Source organism: Protopterus annectens, chromosome 7.part1, assembly GCF_019279795.1.
Source record: "Protopterus annectens isolate FY-2018-M chromosome 7.part1, PAN1.0, whole genome shotgun sequence".
Lineage (NCBI taxonomy): Eukaryota > Metazoa > Chordata > Ceratodontiformes > Protopteridae > Protopterus > Protopterus annectens.
Window position 1 is genome coordinate 297,636,605 of NC_056740.1, and position 22,713 is coordinate 297,659,317.

The 22,713-nt window shown below is 37.2% G+C and overlaps 1 protein-coding gene across 2 annotated transcripts in view; it reads left to right on the forward strand.

Moving 5' to 3' along the window:
• The window catches only part of LOC122807738 (protein FAM162A-like), a 219,315-nt gene that overhangs the window by 182,846 nt on the left and 13,756 nt on the right, over nucleotides 1-22,713 (forward strand). For both annotated transcript variants that reach the window (XM_044078721.1, XM_044078722.1), the window contains one exon: nucleotides 12,871-12,979. In XM_044078721.1, the coding sequence (XP_043934656.1) occupies nucleotides 12,871-12,979 (109 nt within the window). The remainder of the gene's footprint in view (nucleotides 1-12,870; nucleotides 12,980-22,713) is intronic.

Genomic DNA, 22,713 nt, shown 5'->3' on the forward strand with positions numbered 1-22,713 from the left:
TATGGTGGTGTTAAAAGTAAAAGAGGGAAGCATACAATATATACTGAGTGCTACTGTTATTAAACGTGCTAGAGGTGTGTTGAACTATTGGGGAACCATGGACTTTTATTTCTGCGTGGAGAAGAAAGACATTTGATAAGGCATTGTGATAAAAGAACATGAGTTGAATGTGGAGAGAAAGGACATTTATTTAGAATCTGTGTGGCAGAATGTTACAAATGTAAGAAGAACAGACGTTTTTGAATGGACTCTGGGAAAAAGGAGGGATGCAGTGAAAATGGAAATGTTAAAAATGTTCAGTCACGATCTGAGTCAGAATGTCATTGCTGAAAATTTGCAAGATTAAGATATTTTTATATATGATGAAAATGTGAGTAAAATCAATGAAGATGTAACTGAAGGGGATTGTGAAAAGTGAAAAGGAAAAAAGTAGATGAGGAGGATGGAATTAAGAAGGACCAATTTGTTGATGGTCTGATGATACAAAATAAATATAAAATGATTTTTACCAAAGCCAGGAATATTTTAGATGTCAGCAGGTGAAGGGTAGAAATTCAGTTGAGAGAAGGGGTAGGGATATAAAAGAGAAAATTACATTCATGAATTCAAAAAAAGAAAAGAAATGAAATGGATAGCTTGAAAATAGTTTCTCTTGATGTAAACAGAATATAACTGAAATTAAATGGTTAATGTTTTTTCAATGTATAAAAATGTTATGGCAGATGTTATATGCCTATTAAATGCCAGATGGTTAAATTTTGAAGAAAAAAAACAGAAGCATTATGGGGGATCAAAGTGTTGTGGAATTTTGGAGTTGAGCAATGTTTCACAATGACAATGTTATATAGAGGTGATGAGATTGAAATATTAGATCTTAGAACTGTAAAGGCAGTACATGTGTGAGTTGTGGACATTAGGAATGGAAGAAGGCTATGTAGGATCATTAAACTCTGTAATATGGAAGTTAAAATGAGAGAAGACTAAGCTTTTAATGCTGTATGCGATTGTGATTATGGATGTAATTTTATTAGGAGATATGACCTGTAATCTTAGAAAACAAAAACAAAGTAACTAATGATGTTAACAGGTTAAAGGAGATGAAAGTGGGAAACTTGTTACCCAGAAAGAAGAGGGAATATACATGTATGAGGGCAAATACTAAAACAGAAATTGACTATGTATTTTATTTAGAAGCATTAAGAAAGATTCAGGGAGAAAAAAATAAGGGTGGAATTTTCATATCACAGTAGGATATGGGTTAGGATTTAAATGTATGTAGATGTAATACGGCAAGGAAAAGAAATTAAAAAAAAATAAATGATTTGAATATGAATGTGAAGGATTTAAAAGTTGATGATAAACAATTATGGGATGAACATAAAACAGTGACATTCTTGTGTAGAAATTTTGTGGAGTACTGGGACGTATTTAAAAATAATATTTAATTTACTTATGTATGTATGAAAGTATTTATTTATTTATTTACTTATTTTGAATTTGTTAACCGGGATAGAGAGCTGATCCCATTGAACCTGTTTCAGTCTCAGCTGGGGGAAATCAGATTAGCTACATGGTATAAATATGAATATAAGAGACTTTTTGGAATCGGTAAGGAGAAATTTAAAAGTTAAAAAGAGTTGTAAGAATATAGTGAAAGAGACAGCAGGGATGATGCAAGAAAAGAATGACCATCTTATGCTGCACTGCAATGTAACTATTAGAAAATTAATCCAACTATGTTATGTGGGAGTAGAACTCCCAGCCATCTTAACCTAAGGTGAGTGTACTACCTGTTGAGCTAGTGAGTATACATATGTTAACTCTTCTGCTTGCTTTCTTATTTTCCTTCCAAGTCAGAAAAGTAAATGTTTTGAGAAAATAATTCCAATTTTTCTTTCTTTCTTTCATTATTTAATTTTAAGGCAGTGCCTGCACATCTTGTGTTTCAGATAATCGTAGCATTTGGGTTCACCCACCCTATGAGCTTTTCTTTCCTGACCTCATGCCAGAGTTCCATAGACACTTGGTGACCAAGGCACTCATAGATACGCAGTATAGCTAAGAGACCTCTCCATTTTCTATTACCACTCTTAGTGCTTTACTTTCTATATCAGCACCAGTGTAATGTTGGGAACATCAGTAAAAAACTTTAGTAAATTGTTAAATATGATTGCGATAGGCTCTTGAATAATATCAAACTGAACGTTTTATTTCTCATTTTATTTTTCAACGACTTTTAAAAATAGATATCAAGGATTATGATCAAAAAGAGAAAAATAATGAGCTGGCTGAAGTCATTATAAGTGAATCGTCAAACATTGCAGTTAAAGTTATGGAAAAATTCTGTTTGGAAGACCTGATCTTAACGTAATTGCCTTACTCAACTGTATGTCATATGTTCAAGTATTTAGGATGCAGCTGTGGTATTTTGAAATAAAATGCAGCAGTCTTTTTTTTCTGTTGAGGTTTAGAGCTTAGAATAATTTGAATAAATGTGGTCCAGCTGGTACATGACACGAGAAGAGGGCAAATTAAAAGGCCCATAAAAGCCCACCAGATAAAAGGAAGGATAGTGGAAGTAAAGTTAAGAACAGCAATGACAAAATATGTAAAATGAAGACAGCAAATAGTGATTTCCAAATACGAATAGAGACAGAGATTATAAAGTTGATAAGGGTTTGTACAATGAAGAAGAGAGTACTTGGGAGTAAACACATTTATGATTAATTAAAGGAGAGTAGAACAAAGATTAGATTATGTTGCAGTAGAGTCATGGTTATTGTAAAATAATTTATTAAAGAATAAATATCTGACCATTGTAGAAATTGGTATTTGCTGGCTTAATGCAACCCCCAGTTGATCTTAATGAATTACAGTTAATTTAATAAGCCTCCTCTGCAAGCCATAGCAAATTGCTTACCCAGTCAGGGGTTTATGGTTCATCACCTAAAACTGGCTTAGCAGTTCCATGATGTATACATGGCTGATAGACTAAGAGGTGAGGTATCATACTGCACTACAGAGAAAATGTATCTGTTTAAATCCTTCCACATACATACATAAATACATATACACAAACCTGTGTGATGTGCACCCACATACGTACATATGCACAGATCTGTGTGATGTGCCTCCACATACATACATATACACAGATCTCTGTGATGTGCCCCACATACGTACGTATACACAGATCTCTGCAATTTGCCCCCACATAAGTACATATGCACAGATCTGTGTAATGTGCCCCCACATATATGTATATTACATAGATCTGTGTGATGTGCCCCCACATATGTGTATATTACACAGATCTGTGTGGTGTGCCCCCACATACGCACATATACACCGATCTGTGTGATGTGCCCCCACATATGTACATATACACAGATCTCTGCAACTGCCCCCACATGAATACATATACACAGATCTCTGTGATGTGCCCCCACATACATACACACACACACACACACACACACACACACACACACACACGCACACATATGTACATATATATATATATATATATATATATATATATATATATATATATATATATATATATATAATATATTTATACACATACACACACACACACACACACACACACACACACACACACACACACAGATCTTTTTGATATGTACTCTACATATGTACACATTTACACAGATCTGTGTGATGTGCCCCACATACGTAGATAAACACAGATCTGTGTGATGTGCCCCCACATACGTACATATACGCAGATCTCTACAATTTGCCTCCACATAAGTACATATACACAGATCTGTGTAATGTGCCCCCACATATATGTATATTACACAGATCATGGGTTGGGAGGGTGGCCTAATGGTTAAAGTGTTTGCCTTACAAACACAATGTGCAGAGTTTGAGTATCAGAAGGGATAACTGGCTAGGCTTAAAATGGCTCGCAAGGGCAGTTAGCTTAGTACTAATCTATGAACCTATGATGTGCCCCCACATATGTGTATATTACACAGATCTCTGTGGTGGGCCCCACATATGTACATATACACCAATCTGTGTGATGTACCCCCACATACGTAGATATACACAGCTCTGTGTGATGTGCCTCCACATGTGTATATTACACAGATCTGTGTGATGCGCTTCCACATATGTACATATACACAGATCTGTGTGACGTGACCTCACATATGTACATATACACAGATCTGTGTGACGTGACCTCACATACGTGCATATACACAGACTTGTGTGATGTACCCCCACATGCGTAGATATACAGAGCTCTGTGTGATGTGCCTCCACATGTGTATATTACACAGATCTGTGTGATGTGCTTCCACATATGTACATATACACAGATCTGTGTGACGTGACCTCACATACGTACATATACACCGATCTGTGTGATGTGCATCCACATACATACAGGTGTACTTCTGTTGTTTGAAAACACACTTCTTTGAACAACAGAAGGCCAAAACCCACCTCAGCGAAAGTGCACTTAAGCAAAAGTGCACTTTCACAAAAATCAGTTTACCGAAGCATGGTACAGTGGGGATAAGGAGCTATACCCTTTTCCTCACTCTAGTGCGATCTCGGAGTTAGTGTATATAAGTAGTGGGGTTGTGGAGGAATGGGTTTCAGTTTGCCGGACTGGAAAAATTATGCATGAACTAGAAACACAGTTTTATGGGGGGGCAAGCCTCTTCGCTTAAATGCACTTTTGCTGAAGTGGGTCGCGGATTTCTGTTGTTTGTAGAAGTGAGTTTTTAAAGAACAGAAGTAGACTCATACATACATATACACAGATTTTTGTGATGTGCCTCCAAATAAGTACATATGCACAGATCTGTGTGATACACCCCCACGTATATACATATACACAGACCTGTGTGATGCACTCCCACATACATGCATACATAAAAACAGGCCTCTGTGCTTTGCACTCACATACATACTTATATACATATTCACAGACCTCTGCAGTGTGTACTCTGTGGTGTGCACCATCAGACATACATACAACCCCCCCCCCCCAAAACACACACACACACACACATATATGTATCTATATATATATATATATATATATATATATATATATATATATATATATATATATATATATATACATACACATATATATATTTATATATATATATATATATATATACATACACATACATACATGCACTAATGTGATGTTCATTCACATAGCTATACATAGACATCCATAGGGCACATCTATGGATACATACACAGACCATGGTGTGCACTCCATGTTCATACATAAATACACACATTCTTATGTGATTTATATCCACATATGTATACAGAGAATATGGTGTGCACTCACATAGCTACATATACATGTATCATAGATACATACACATGTATTGATATCTGCGTTTTGCATCCACATATACACATATGTATAATCTCTATGGTGCACATCCACATGTATACATATACACACCCTCTGAACTCAGAAAATCGAATTACGTTACACATTCAATGTAGTGTAGTCATTTTCTGGTCCCAACATTCTGCCCACTTGAAAACTGCCTTTTGACCACATGAGGTTGACCGAAGCAGTTTCAGGAATCTAATAGTAAACCGCACACACACACACACACACACATATATATGTGTGTGTGTGTGTGTGTGTGTGTGTGTGTGTGTGTGTGTGTGTGTGCTATCGCTCGAGTACGCATGTGTGTACGCAGAGAGAGAAAGAGATATCACTCCCTTAATGTATGGCAGTTGAGCTAATCACCTAAATACTATCAGCAAATTTACTGACAAAAAATGTAGACGGTTAAATATATCTAATCATAAAATATTGATAAATTCTTACCACACCCCAAACCAATGTGTTTGCAAGGGGGGATTTGCAGTTCCATACCCCCTGCCAATTATGTATACCAACTTCGAGGTTGCACAATAGTGAAGAAAGGGCATATTCCCTTCCCTGGTGTAACTTCAGTTTTGTCAGTGTTTTGTGTTTAGATATTTTTAACATTTGATTTTTTTGTCAATATTTAGGCTATCGATATTTAGGTGACTAGATCAATTGCCGTACACTGAGATGTGTGATTTACCTTCAGTTGGTCAACTAACACGTATGTTGACATCCTGACTGTAAACCACTGCATGTCAAAAACCAAAACTTCAACATACTGTGCATGCACCAAGAAAGAACCACAGTGCATGCAACTTTAAAACATTGTTTTTGCAGGGGGGAGAAAGCTCCCCTGCACCCCCTTCCTGCACTAATTATATATACATACTCCGAGATCTCACACTCAAGATGGAAAGGGAATATTCCCCTACGCACAGATTGTTGATCTCTTACACTTGTCGATTATCTGTGTAATCATCCAGATGCTGTTGATTAAACAGATGTCGACCAAGCCAATAGAACCCATATATATATATATATATATATATAGATATATATATATATATATATATATATATATATATATATATATATATATATATATATATATATATATATACACACACACACACACACACACGCGCGCATATAGATATATATTTTTTTTATTGTATCAGCAAATATTGAACACTCAAAAAAGTGAACGGAAGAAGAGCGAACATCTTAGAGCGAATCTAAAATGATCGAAAAACAGAAAAACAGGGGACATTAAAACTATATTTTTTGCAGGGGCATGTCCCCCTGCTCCCCAGCACCCCCTGCTAATTATATATATATATATATATATATATATATATATATATATATATATACACACACACACCAACCTTCAGGATCGCACAACAGGGTATGAGCATATTCCCAATTTTTAGGATCCCAACTCTACAGACTACTCCAACTCCACACATTTACTCCCCTTGCAGCTAGACTTCATAGAAAAAAAAACTTCCTCGTACTACCTGAGACACTAGTAACAAGCCACACCAACGGCCTTTACCCCTAGTAGCAAACTCCATGGCACTGGACTTTTCACCTAACCTGTCTCATTTTCGAGTGTCTTCTCTCTCTCTTTACTACATTGTACATTACACTCTGCTATGTTATACATTCCGCTATGCTTGTTCACTAGAATGTATATACAGAGTTGTTTCTATGTAATTAGTCTGGACTACTGTTATTGCTTACATTTCTGTGTTTTTAGTTTGTGAAATGTTTGATTGAGCCTGAAATTGATGAGTATTGATCAGTGCATTACCCAGATATAAATAAATAATAAATAAATACTCCATTGCAATGTGATTTCATTTAAAAGGCTGCCAGCAAAACCAATATTAGAGAATAATTGCTAATATCACTATTTGCTCTTCTCACTGCCGACCCCTGTGGTGTGCACCAACATACAGACATGTCTGTAATGTGCACATACATGCATAAGTAAATACTTACATAAAGGTTGACTGACCTAGAGACAGCCCAGTGGTGTAGAAGGATAAAGCCCTAACTATGACCCAGGCATTCCGAGTTATAGTAGCAGATTGGGCACTTGTTAGAGCTAGCTGAAGAGGCTAGGAAAAGAAGAGCTCCTGGCTTGCTTCTTGGGGGTGGGGGGGTACTGGCAGGCACGTCTTTCCCTTAAGAGCAGTGGCTTGGATCTTAACACTAGTCAGTGCTATAAAGATGTGGACTTGGCACTCCTAATCCAGTGATAGTAGCCATAAGTGTATGTGTGTGTCTCTCGGGTGGCATTCATCCATGAGATGGTGTTTTAGCTCCCTGCTGTGATACAGGTGCTCACATCAAGCACCAGGGAGTGAGATTAGGAACATAACCGTAATGTCACCATCTCCCATCACTCAACATGAAGTAAGCTGCTGAGTAGAATGGGAGGGGCTGTGTCAATCTGTCCAGGAACACTGTTTGGTTGCCATAGGACTGTAATTTGGAGTGACAAAGCCACATTTGCATGGATGGAACAAGAGATTCCCCTCCGTACAGTTAGTATGCAGAATATGAAATGTTGACAGAGACAAGCATATCTACTTTAGAAAATGTTTACTTAACAGCTTGCAAAATACCTGACAGTCTCCCCCTGCCTCCAAGTAGTTTGATAAGCTATATAAATCACCTCAGACACATAAATTCTTGTTTTCCAATACCAAATCAGATCATGTAGTGATATCTTTATCTAAACCTTTTACTGCTAAATATTTTGTGAATGCTAACCCCATTCTTTCTGACAAGGATTGGGAAACTTTTGACAGATTTGGGAAGAAAGTTTATTCCTCTGCTGTTTTAAAATTCAGAATTTTAAACTGCCAGGCTCACATGTTAAAATTTTTACTGGCTTCTTTTGAGAACACAAGAAAAGTAATTATTAACCATTTTTGTTCTTAGGTTAAAACTTAATTAAATTCCTTAATTGTGTCTGCTTCTCAGGTAACCAAACACTTCTTAAAGTGCTGTTATGATTCTATAGATGCTATTTCCATAGCTGCTGATACTGATTCAATTATGAGATTTGCTTGCTTATATTCTGAAAACCAACCAGAAGCTGTTAAAAGCTGATCTTCTGAAATATCCCCTAGACAAAGATGTGTGTGTTATTTGGACTCCTGTTTCTGAGGTTCTTCAAACATTTGAAGAGAGAGAAATTGATAATATGGGTCACTTAGATTTTTCATCCTACCTTTTCTAAGTTGAGTAAGATTTTTCCTTATAGGTTCATAGGTTGGTACTAGGCTATCGGCCCTATGGCCTATACAAGCCTAGCCATAAAAATTCCCTGGTTATTTCTTCCCACACTGTTTACTTCCCTGGACCCCTGTCTAGCAGGGCAACTGACGTGATCCCCGGGGTTATAATCAGCTCTGCCAAGACTTGAGCCCCTGACCCTGTAAACCATAGCACCAGCAAATTACCACTTTGCCACTTTGTATTTCAGGATCCTTTTCCAGGCAACAGAGTAAGCAGTACCAGCAAAGTGTTAATGTGGAAAATTTCAAAAAGCAGCATCAAGAAGGCTCAAAGAAAAAAAGACCCTCCCATAAACAAGGACATCCAAAAAAGGCTGAATGACTGTTTGCCTTTTTTCATCCTTCTTTCCACCCTGGCAATCCTTCAAATTGTACCTTTTTTAGGCCTCCTTCTTTCACAATGGCATCAGATTATCTTGGACAAGTGGGTTCTGACACTTTTTCCATCGGGGTACAGATGGCAATGGGACTCCCTTACCCATTTCAAGGGATTCCTTATCATCCTGCAAACCCAATGTCCCAGTTTCTTCCTATTCTAGAGCAAATGTTGGCTCCGGGGGTGATAGAACTTGTACATTCCCCTTACCTCATATGAACAAATGCTCTATTCATGGATTTTTCTGATGCCAGAGAAAGAGAGAACTTGGAGACCAGTCCTAGACCTTTCCTTTTTCAGTCTGTTTGCCAAGATTCCAAAATTCAGGATGTTATCCCTTCAGACCCTCACTCATTCCCTCTGGCCACTTCATTGTAACATTGGACCTAAAATATGCTATTAACCACATTCCAATTTGCAAGGAATTGAGGAATTTGATAAGATTTTCTGTGTTTGGTTCACATTAATAGTTTTCTGCTGTATTCTTTACTCTGTCCACTGCATCATGGATATTTACAAAATGCCTGGTCCCAGTGATTGCTTGCTACAGGCTGTAAGGCATTCACAGCTTTCTATATTTTGACAATGTACATTCATATACATTTTTCCAGTTGCCAGGATTCCTTGACATGGGTCATGAAACTCTTGCTCAGTCTGGAGTTGTAACTAAACCTGCAGAAATCATCTATCTCTTCCCACTCACTAGTTTTTCTATTATGTCTTCCATGATTTGTCCCTAGGAAGAGATTTAATTCAATTGGATAAAGCAGAACAGTGCAGAAATATCTTCCTGGGTATCTCAAGGCAGTCTCAGTCTTCTGCCAGAGACTTGTTAGAATTCTGGGTTTCCTGGTCTCTGTTATACTCATTATTCCCTTAATCAGACTTCACATGAAAATAGTATTGTGGTACCACAGATCCGTCTGGACTCAGCATCAACGCCCCTTATCTAGCCAGATTCCAGCTCTGTGTATTATCAGAAGGGAGTTTCTTTGGTGGCGGGACCAGGTATCTCACAACTCGGGTCTCTCCTTCTCTCCTCAGCCTCACTCTTAGTCTGTCACAACAGGTAATTCAGACTTTACCTGGGGAGCAGTTTCAAAAGCAGAAGATGTACAAGGTCTGCGGAACTCATAGGACAGACAAAAGCACATAAATATCAAAGAGCTGTTGGCAGTTATCAGTGCTTTTAAGGCCTTAAATCACCTTTGGCCTCCAAGACCTTTGCAAATTATCGCATTCAATGCCACAGTAACGTGGTACATTAACAGAGGGGTACTCAGTCTTATCGTAACGTGGTACATTAACAGAGGGGTACTCAGTCTTATTGTAACGTGGTACATTAACAGAGGGGTACTCAGTCTTATCGTAACGTGGTACATTAACAGAGGGGTACTCAGTCTTATCGTAACGTGGTACATTAACAGAGGGGTACTCAGTCTTATCGTAACGTGGTACATTAACAGAGGGGTACTCAGTCTTATCGTAACGTGGTACATTAACAGAGGGGTACTCAGTCTTATCGTAACGTGGTACATTAACAGAGGGGTACTCAGTCTTATCTCCTTTGCATGCTTGCTGTGATTGCCTGGGCGGTAGCATCTTGGCTCATTCTGGCTCTTCAGGCTTCATACATTCTCTCAGAGAAAAATGTTGTAACAGATAAGCTAAGCAGGACTAGAGCGGGCCTTCACAATGGAAACTACACCCTGAGTCTTCCAGGAATTGATCCAACTGTGGGAAACACCCAAAAGAGATCTGCTTCCTTGTAAAACAACCAGTTAAAAAAATTCTGCACCAGGATTCTTTGCAAACAGGTCTGGAAGACAGATGCCTTCTTATTCCCATGGACAGGAATGTTCCTGTAAACCTCTCTACCCTTTCCACTTATTCCCATGGACAGGAATGTTCCTGTAAACCTCTCTGCCCTTTCCACTGATACCCAGGGTTCTTCTAATGATCCAGTAGGACTTTCCAAAGGTTATGGTGCTGACATCCTTTTGGTCCAAACAACAGTGGTTCACCCTTCTTTTGAAATTAGCTAAGGGCAATTACCATAAGTTTTCTCACAGTCTGGATTTACTCAAACAAGACGGGTTGTTTGCTACACCCAGTCTGAAAACACTTTTTTTTCTGAAGTTGTGTGTAAGGAGGTGAAAAATCCTGCTGCTAGAAAATCATATAAGTCCAAATGGAAAAGATTTTCCATTTCGTGCGACCATGAGAACACTAGGATCCTTTCAAGACCTGCTCTGATTCTTGATTGTGCTGAGTTGTTATCCTCTGGCCACTCTTATTATTTTATCAAGATTCAACTTTCAGCCATTTCTTCTTGTCTACCCCCTCTTTCTTTTTTTTCCCAAGTCAAGCAGTTTTTCAAAGAGGCTTTACATATCCACCAGACTTCTCTTTGGGATCTTAATTTCATACTCAGAAAACTAACACTTCTTCCATTGGAACAAATTCATCAGGCTGATTTGAGGTTTTAACGTGGAAAACTGTCCTAGTCATTGCTCAGACATCTGCAAGAAGAGTTTCTGAGTTACAAGCTCTTATGGTGAGTCATCCGTACCTCATTTTACATAAGGACAAGGTTTCTTTGAGAAGTAATCCTTTTATGCTTGAAGTGGTTTGAGAGTTTCTGTAAGCAGATCTCTTTGTATTCTTTTCAGAACCTAAAAGCAAATGAGAACAAAATCCTACACACTCTGGCTGTCCTGAGGCAGCTCAGATACTACTTTGATAGAACTAATCCTTCAGGAAAGCCGATCAGCTGTGTGTCTCCTGTGAGGGTAAAGAAAAAAGGAAAACCAGTGTCAAAGCAAACAACTTCCAGGTGGTTGTCTGATGCTATTTCATTTTGCTATGCTTACCATATCAAGCCACGTCTGTGCAGGTTAGGGTCCATTCTACCAGGGCTTTTGCTTCATATGTGGCTTGTTTAAAGTGGGTGGACTCTAGACGTATTCTAGCAGTAGTAACATGGTCCTGTGTATATTCTTTCACAGAGCTTTACAAACTTGAATTCTTTCCTCGTTGCTATACATTTCTGCTCTGTGATAATCTACCCTAGTTGATCGGGCAACTCCAACAGTTATATAAATGTTAAATGTAGTACAGTTTTGTAAGTAATCATAATGTATCAGTAGATATTCTAATAGCACTCTGTTGCAGTAGCCATCCCGTCCCTCCTATACCCTTGTGTATATAGTTACATTAGTTTTTGTTTGGTCAATCACAATCATCTTCTAGTATTGTCCTTTCAGGTTTGTGTCCTTCATTCTTGGTGTAAAAAAGCTCTGAAGCTTGTGGTAACCTGCCTGCCTTTTTATATGGATGTACTCCTGCCAGTGGCAATTTGAGTGTGTGGAAGGTGCCCTAAAGCTTTGAAAGCAGTCATACCTTGGCAAGGATTTAACTCAAACAGGGCTACTTTAAAAGTGACCTGTTGGAACATTTTCTGTCATGGTACATATGCTTACACAACTGTAGAGCACATTTTTCCCTTATATGCTGTTAGACCCTTTGTTCCTGTGAGACAGTTAAATGCAGTGGGAGCTTCTTCAGCATACTTCATAAGGAACATTATTAAAGCATGTTTGAACCAGGTTGTTTTTCTGAATTTTTATTTATTTATTTTTGGAGGGTGTGCTTAGCTGTGTTAATGCATATTAATGCACGCAAACTGCATTGTAAATACATTCACTTTGTTAAGACGTGAACCTTGTACATTTTCATTGTAGTACCATGGGCGGTAAACACTTTTCACTTTTAATTTATTGTAGCTTCGAGATGCTTGATGCAGCAAGAAACAGAATTCGAGTGAAAGTCAGCTATATAATGATTATTTTTACTGTACTAGGATGTGCCGTAATGATTGCTTCAGGAAGAAAGGTAAGTAATACATGCCTTTCTGCAAGCAGTATTTCTTACCAGCTAGATATTGTAATGTTGTATTGCATCACCATTGTCAATGTTACAGCAACAGGATTTAAATGTTGCATTTTAGTCATCCTGAAGGGTTATACTGCAGCAGTGTATGGTATAAAAGATCAGAGAAACAAAGCCTGCTTTCATGCCTTCTTTTTGGCATGCTATTAACCATTATGTTGTATAGCCACCAGATGGCAGCAGACACATGTTTAAAAGCAGCATATGTTGATAAGTAGGTTTTTTTATCAGGTAATTTGCTTCCTTATTAATTTTAACTAAAGCTTGTTTCTCTCAATTCAGCACCTATGGCAGTGGAGAAGCACATTTATTTACCTTTGGACATGTACACTGTCTGGCTAGATATAAACATGTTGTATTTATAGTAATTCTGCATTTCATTTTTATTCCTTTTACTTTTTCTGATGTAAGAAACAGGTCTGACTGAATGCATACTTGTTTAAAAACTGAAAAACTTTGTATGAAAGTGTGGTTTACAAAATGCCAGTGTGTACTAACCTGTGTGGCTATTGTATTTTCTTTGAGGATTGTCATCTTAATAGTGAACTATAACTTGGGGATTCCACTTATACTGTCTTCATTCTCAGCCAGAGATTTCAGCTTTGCCTTAGTCCCTGTGAAGATCAATTCTGGTCTTGAACCTGCATCCTTTCAAATATTGGTAGGTTAGTGAGTTGAGTATTGTATATAATGTCAGTGTTGCAAGGAGCTTTCTTCAGTTTCTCTCACTGCTTCGGGTTTTTCAAGTTCTGCCTTGCCTCTGCAGTAGTTTTATCTGGGTCTTGCCTCCCATTTAAAAACCATTTGTTATTTTTTCAAAGATATTTAACTGGAATATTTGTAAAGAGTTGTCTTGTAGTTGTAGTCTTTAGTTAGATTTTTCCTCAAACATAACTTTGTTTCATTCTTTTCTTTTGAACCTATTTTTAACTAAGTGGAATTGATGGACTAATGTCATGGTCAGGAGGAAAGAGATATGGTAGTAAAGCAAGGATTAGTAATGGAGACTCTTTGAGGGAAGCCATGAAAGACTTACAAATGACAGTCCACCTCGTATACTTAAGCTTTTGAGGAGGGCACTAAATTACATATAATTCCACGAAGTAGTGGCTTAGAATTGTTGTCTAAATTGAAACAATTGTCTTCACAGACCTCAGTGTTGCAAAAAGATATAACCTCAGCCACGTGTCTAGCAGTACCTGCTCTGGTGTCTTCTGTGACCTGGCTGACTCAAGGAGTTTTTGTTGGTAATAAATCTAATGTTATGGCTAGGCTTGTATACGCCCTAGGGCCGATAGCCTAGTACCAACCTATGAACCTATAATAATGCTTGCAGGATGTATTCTCAGCCTAGATTAGCTGTTACACTAAGAATTGTTTTAAGTTAGTACAGGAAGGTGTATTAACAATCAGTGACTTACAAAGTCTCCTTTGTTATACCAATGTCAGTGTGTGGAAAGAACAGAAATGTGAATCTTAAAAAGTACACATGAGGGTTTCAGAGAGCAAGAGGAAAAAGCAGTAACTTAATCTTCTGACTCCTCAAGCGAAAAGAAGATTGCAGTATGACACGGATTCATTTTCTTCTTTCACGAATTTCTGATAAAAAAGCTTTTTGCCAACTCTTGGGCTCACCGTCAGACGATATTTCTTTCTTTGAATCATTACCTTTCATGTGGCATTTAATAGTTGCCCTGTGAGTAGTCATCAGAAGAGAAAAGGTGCTGATAAATTGTGAAACTCCCTCTCACAAAGTTGACAATCCCTGTACTTTACTGTATTATTAAAGATGTGTTAAAAACAAACGTTATTCTAATTTTCAGTCTCCAGCAGTTACAAAAAAAATTTGATAGGCTGTATAAGTCACCTTTAGATAAAATTGATCCTGTTACTCTATCCTTAACTTGTACTGTTACTGGGAAAACTATTCCTTTAACCTCTGATTCTTGATTGTCTGTTTTCTGTGTAGTTTTCCAGTCTGACACCTGGTGCCCACCTCAATTCTTATGTTGAGTACCAAAAAAAAATTTGTCTGTTTATGCAAACCACTTGCTACAAGGGTAACAAGTAGCTTACTGCAGTTTAAGTGCCACATACTGACCACTTCAACACTTCATCCATAGCTGTAAGTGTGGTATTAGCATTCACTTCAGAATGCCAGTATTCTATTGCCCCACCATCTTCCCATTGTACCCCCTTCCACCTTCCACCTGGGGTAGCCGCCCCCTTTGCCTATCCCAAGCTATTCCTCTGTCCAATTTAGAGCTTTAAGCTGTTTGTTTCTTATGGGTTCATATCAGAACTCCATTATAAAGCATAATATACAAAATGTACCATGTATTCTTAACAGCAATGTTGCACATAGAACAGAAAAAAATAATTGCAGCAGTAAACAGTATAGGAGGGGATACAGTGAATTATGTTTATGGTACCATGGATGCTACTTTAAGAATTTTGGGTTCAGTGTGATCTGAACAACAGTTTTATAAGGAAGGCAAAAGCGCAGCACTTCTGAATCCTGATGTAGGTGAAATATTTTTGTTCGGTCAGCTGGTTTATGATAATATACTTGACTTAGAAAAGAATGTCAAAACAAGTTCGCCTTTCAAAACATGCGTGTACTGCTTCCCCGTGGTGTCTTCACTCTCTACCTAAAAATGGCCCTGCATATTAGAGAGATAAAGCCCTAACTAAGCTCCAAGGGACTTAACATTTGGTTAGTGGCTTGATCACTGGAAGGGTAAGGCAGGGAGGATGGTCGTAAGTGGCATATGCAGGGTCACTTATCTTGAGGGAGGAGTTGGCTCGAACTGCTGCCCTGCTCAACAAACTGGAATTCCTAAAACTGGATAGTACAACAAAGTAATCTCCACAGTCACTCTTGCAGCAACCCTGGCTTCAGGAGGAATAACAGGCATGTTTAGTTTAAATATATATATATATATATATATATATATATATATATATATATATATATATATTTATTCCATGATGGATGAACATCCTTGTTTTAACAACTTTAAAGGAAATTGCAGGACACAGCTGATCAGGTTGTAGGGGACTGGCTTTGTACTGCAAATTAGCTGAGCAGGTTTGTGTAGAGAGGCACACTCCTCCCTAGGCAGCAGCATAATATAGCCACTGTCTTCTGTGGGCTTTGTTGGTCACAGTGATGGCCCTCTGCTGTGCTGAACTCTCACCTCAGAAAAGCTGAAGGGTCAGTCGATTTCTGCTTGATTAGTGGAAAGAATAGGCTGTCTCCTTGGGTCTAGGAATGAACAGGCGAACTCAGACCCTGCACTGAACAAATGGGTTACTACGACAGAAAGGAAGAAGCTTAATGATGACATGGCTATGGGGAGCTGAAAAAAATGCAGCTGATTGAGCCTTATAACATGAAACTATACCCTTGAGTACACAGGTGATCTTAACATGAGTAGTATTATTTTATTCACACACTATCTGCAAATACAAAGACTTTTCCAGAGAGAAGTCAAGCGTCCTTGCCTTCCCCACTATATAGTAATAATAATAATAATTCTTATTGTTATCATCATCATTCTAGACTCACTACACATCTGTGAAGGATGATAGAATCAACAGGCTTACATTTTCCCTACGATGTTGATTTGTTGGAGTAAGCATTAAGTAGCAAAATTCCATCTTGTGTACATCACTGGAACAAAAAAACAGAAGGAGGTATAGAAATCATCTGTCATATTTGTGTATGTGCAGTTTAGCCAGCTTAGAACTGAACACCTTAAGTGAAACTATATGTACCTCTTATTTCTCGACCACAGCAAAGCGACAGTGCTAATAAGAAATTGTTTTATGGGAAGAAATTCCTTTGAATTTTTGTTAAAGAAAGCAGTTCAAAAGAAAGCCATCTGACTAAAATTCAAATGTAGCAAAAAAAGAATAGATACATACTCTGATCTTCGGAGTGACTGCTTCCTTCTCCTATTCCATTAATTTTCTGCAGTAATCCTACGAGGCACATTCTGTGTCATTGCTATACTGGTCGCAGATACCAATGGGCAGGTATGAGTTGCAGATAGTTCCCGAGGGTTATACTGTAGAATCCATTCAGAAACCATAAGGACATTTAGCACCCTATTGTAAGTCCCTTCAAGAGCATTTACCATTTCCATTGATGGAGCAACACCTGGCATCGAATGCTATCTAAAGAATTCCAGGCAGCCACTCAGAGAAGGTAAATCTAGATTTTTCAGATTTGAACAAGTTTGTAAACACAAACCCATTCATAGTGGTGACTGAAGTTTATACTTCAACTTATAGATCAGGATTCTTCTATGGCAGCAGTGGGCATTGAATATGCATATGCTCATATTCTAGTGCGACCTTTCACAAAAAGCATTTCACATTCTAGACAAATTATTATCGCTTTTGTGTTTCAGCTCTGCAGTTTAGGCTATTCGTATAACCCCAGCATAATTACCAAGTGTTTCCCGCCATAACTGTAACATTTCTAGGAATGAAAGTGTTATACTTTTGCCATCTAGCCACTTGATAGTGGTGGGGTCACAAACAGATTATTAGAAGGAAAAACAAAGTGGTTAAGGCATCAGTAACTTTACACCTGTAGCAGTCTTATCTCTCCTTGCCATAGATACTTGAAAATGTATTTAAAAGCAATTGCTAGACTATTTCCTGCAGAAAAAACTCCTGTCCCGTACACAACATGGCTTCCGTCCTTCACATAGTACTAGCACTGCCTTTCTAACCTATACACATATATATATATATATATATATATATATATATATATATATATATATATATGGATTCACTTCAGAAGCCTGAATGATCACAAGCCTAAATTGCATAAGCCGGAAGACGAAAAGCCTGAAATTTCATAAGCCTGAAAACTCAAAAGCCTGAATTCCATAAGACTGAAAACAGATAGGATACATATATTGACTGAAGAAAACACAAAACAGATTATATTCCACCAAATAAAAGCAGGGTGGCAAGCCCCCCTGCATCCCCTACACCCCCTGCTACATATATATCAACTCCAAGATTGCACTTCACTATAGTAAAGTGCAATCTCGGAGTTGATATATTTAATTAGCAGGGGGTGTGGAGGGCGCAGACCCCCACATGGGGGGGTGCAGGGGGGCTTGCCCCCCTGCCCATACTTGGTGAAAAATGCTATCCTTTGTCTTGTATGTGTTTTTGTGTGTCATTTTTTTGTGTTCTATATATTTTCAGTCTTATTGGATTCAGGCTTTTGAGTTTTCAGGCTTATGAAATTTCAGGCATTTCATCTTCCGGCTTATGCAATTCAGGCTTGTGATTATTCAGGCTTCTGAAGTGAATCCATGTGTATATATATATATATATATATATATATATATATATATATATATATATATATATATATATATATATATATATATATATACATATATATTATCAATAAAACTAGAGATAACAGCAAACTAGTCTCTTGCTTATTTCTAGACTTGTCTAAAGCCTTCGACACAGTTTGTCAGCACAAACTTCTACTTCATATGTCCTCATTAGCTCTCTGCCAGTCCAGTGAGGTGAGAGTAGATATTTGTCCACATTTAAGGATATAGTTTATTCTGGTGCTGAGAAAGAACAGAGACAGCTTTTGCTAGGAAGCCTTTCAGAATGGTTTTAAAGGATGGGAGGGAGGGAGCTGACCTGATGGGTAGATGTAAGGAGTTCCATGCCTTAGCAGCATGGTACAAGTACAGACAGTGCCCAGCTGATTTGATAGGTTTGTGGACAGACAGGAATTTTTGGTCATTAGATCATAATGACTGACTAGGAACAGAGCTGCATAGAATGTTATTTAGTGCCGGACAAGCAAATGGAATCTGGATAATTTCACAGGTAGTAAGAAGCTGTGTTATATGTTAGTTGATGGGGTAATTCTATGTAATTTAGGTGTTTTAGTGCTGTACTGTGGTGGGTTCTGAAAAGGGGTATTTGCTGCAAATTTGGCATCTTTGTTATAGCATTGCTGAAGTTTTGATTTTTGTGATACTTGAAGGTTAGTAAGGATGGGAGCACTATAAAGAAGTGTGGAGAGGAGATACATAGTGGCAAGTGTAGCTTTAGTTGTGTCGGTGAGAAATGTTTTGCCTCTATAAAGCATCCCTAGTTTTTTTTTTTTTTCCATAATACATTTTTATTGATATATATTTTCAAAATACAATAAAATCACACACATAGTTCACTACTATTACTATCAAAACTATATACAATATCTACATGAAATGCTTCCATATAAAAATCATCATTATTCCAAAAAAGAAGACACCAGGGAAGAAAAAAAAGCCAAAACATTTGTAGAAGTACTTTGCGTCCATACATATCATACATATTTTCAAAAACTTGTTTCCTCCACATATACATCCAAACTTTAATATATTCCTAATAACAGTATTATGCTAATATAATGTTAAAAACCTTTTCCCATATTTTCGGGTTATTAATATTTTTGTTACTTTGTTTCAGGAGTAATTTATGTGCTAATATATGCTTTATAGCCACAAGCTTGAAATTATCCCATGATGTCTTATCTGGTTCTAACCAATTTGTAGCTATATATAACTTTATCAGCAAAAAAATATTCATACATATTATAGTTTGTGACCTAGAGAGCTCTCTTGGAGGAACATGTAGAATCATAAATTCCCATGATAACGTTGAACTTTGATAACCCATCTTTTGTAGTTGCGTTCTAAGAGAGTTCCAAAGTTTATATATACACTTGCAGCTCCAGAACATATGAAGAAGATCCGCCGTTTGATTTGTGCAGTATGGACAAGTTGGAGAATTCCTAGGATTAAATTTATGTAAACTAAGACGAGTATAATAAGCATTATTCCAAATCATCATCTGCGTATACATCAACTTTTGAAAAGAGACCGATTTTATTGTTAAATCAATTGCTTTTAATACCTGATTATATGCTACTGTCATTTTGTTTACCCAATACCCTGACAACAGAATTTTATCCTGGAATTTTAAATCTTTAATTAATTTATTTGTTGTTGTTATAAATTTGACCTCCTGTTGGAGAGCCTGCCACAATTCAGAGCATTTATTTATCCACAATTCCAGCTACCAGTTTAAAGTTTTCAAAATGACTCAGAGCAAGTTCTTGATTTGTCTCATGACAACCATATAACTCTTAGGAAGATTCAATTCCTGCCTAACTTGCGAAGCCGATAAATTAAATTTATTAAAAACATCAATCTGAGTCAAATTAACTATTAATGGGAATTTACTAAGATCAATCAACTGATTATTTAGTTTAAAATTGGGATTCCTATGGAAAGGCTGAAAAAACATCATATATTGCAACAAGTCTACTGATTGGAATAAATTTTGCAAAGATGACACATGTTTTTAAGTGGTCCATAATCCCATACTTTATCAAACTAGTTTTATCCAAAAAGGGTAAAGCTTTAGGATTTATGTTCCGATCTAGAATATGCTTGTAATTCAAGACCACCCAGGTTGGTATCCACTTTGTACTAATTGCCTCGTAATTAGCAATTCTTAAACACCTGTTGGCGTTCACAATTAAATAGTATACTTCAAAATTCGGTAACTCAAGTCCTCCTCTACTCTTCGGGGTCATTAATTTCTCATACGATATTCTAGTTTTCTTTGGCTCCCAAATAAATTTAGCTAGATCTTTATGAATTTGTTTAAAAACTGTCTTTGTAATTGATACTTGAGCAGACCTAAAAATATATAACATTCGTGGTAATATATTCATTTTCACTATTGATACTTTTGCCAATACCGGTAGTCTTAAATTCCTCCATCTGCCACAATCAGCTACTATTAGTTCCCATACTCGTTTAATATTATTACTATAAAAGTCCTTATTATCCGTAGAGAAGCTAATACCCAAATATTTGATATTTTCTTTACATGATATCTTCCCCAACAGGGACATTAATGAAAAAGGTTTAGGGGTTCTTAACGGGAAAATACTAGTTTTCTCCAAATTAATTAGAGACTTCTGAAAATTCGTTTATAACATTTAATATCTTTTCACTATCAGAAATTGGGGTTGTACAATAAATAATAAGATCATCAGCAAATGCCGACATTACTAATTTATTCCTATAAAGTATTGGTGCATTATGATACAAATTTTGCTTAATATATAAAAATAGAGGTTCTAAATAAAGGTTAAACAATAAGGGGGACAAAGGGCAACCCTGCCGTGTACCATTTTTAATCTGTATTCTTTTAGAATAACTCCTATTAATATATAACGTAGTATACGGATTACTATGTAATATTTGTAGTATCTGAATAAATTCCTGTGGCATATTGAAATAAGGCAACACATCAAACAAAAAGTTTATATCCACTCTATCAAATGCTTTCTGAGCATCTATTATAAGGGCATAAATATTAGAGTTGTTTTGTTTAGCATACATCATCATATTATGTAATGTAAGTGTGTTATCACTAGTTTGTCTAGTTGCCATAAATCCAGCCTGTTCCTTAGAAATTAAATGGATCATAATCTTTTTTAATCTACACGCTATAATAGTAGTGAGAATTTTCAAAGCATCCCTAGTTTTTGATGAGTTTTTGTTATCCAAGTTTGTATATGTAGGTGGAATTTAAGATTAGCATCCACTATCACCTCTAATAATTTGCTGTTGGAAGTAACTTCAGTGGTTGTATTATCAACAGAGAGGACCTTATATTTAGTTTTTGCATGGGAGAGTGTTTAAAGTAGATACTAGGGCAGATATGACAGTAATGTCTTACAGTTCATGCCAAAGCATTTCAGAGTATATTTAGTTAATTAAAAGTTGTCTGCAGCCAAAGTGGTAGGTTGGCATGCAAAGGAAAGCCCTTAGCCAGAAGTGGGTGGAAAGGTTGGAAATACAAGTTTGGAATCTGTCATTTTAGGACCCCATGAGAATAACATTTTAAGCAGATCATCTGTGTGCCCATTGGCTCTAATCTCAAGTAAAGGAGTTTGATAATGATATGTTTGAAGATGTAGGACTTCTCAGTTAAAACTGAATTAAAGCCTGTTGCAGTTCTATGTGCCCTCTCAACATCATGACACATACCCTACCATATTCTGAGTGAAGTCCAGGCCGAATTGCAGGACATGTAGACCCTGTGTGTACTGACCGGTATGTTACTATGGCACCAGGTTGTAAGAAATATGATGGTGTGAGAACTTGTGGAGATTGAAAACAACTGAATGATACTACAAAAAGGGAGGGGTTTATTCCTCCCTCAGTAGAGGATGTGTCAGGCAAATTGTCTGCAGCAAAGATGTTTTCTCACTGGATATGTCCAGTAGGTTTTAGCAGACACCATTAAGTTCCAGATGTATGAAACTAGTGACTTTCATCACTGCTATGGGAAGGATCCAGTTCCTAGCCTTGCCTTTGGGAATTATCTCAGCTCTTGAAATATGTTAAAGGGAGATGACCACTCTTGAAAGCTCATGATGGTACTGTTGTCGTGATGGATTATGTCATTGGTTAAGCTGGACAAGGAAATGCATGATAAGTTCATAGGTATTTACTTGGCAGTACAGTGCAGCAGACCATTCAGGAGCCTATCCCAAGTGAACAATTGCCCCAAAGCATGGTTTGGTTTGCTGAAAGTTACATAACAGGCAA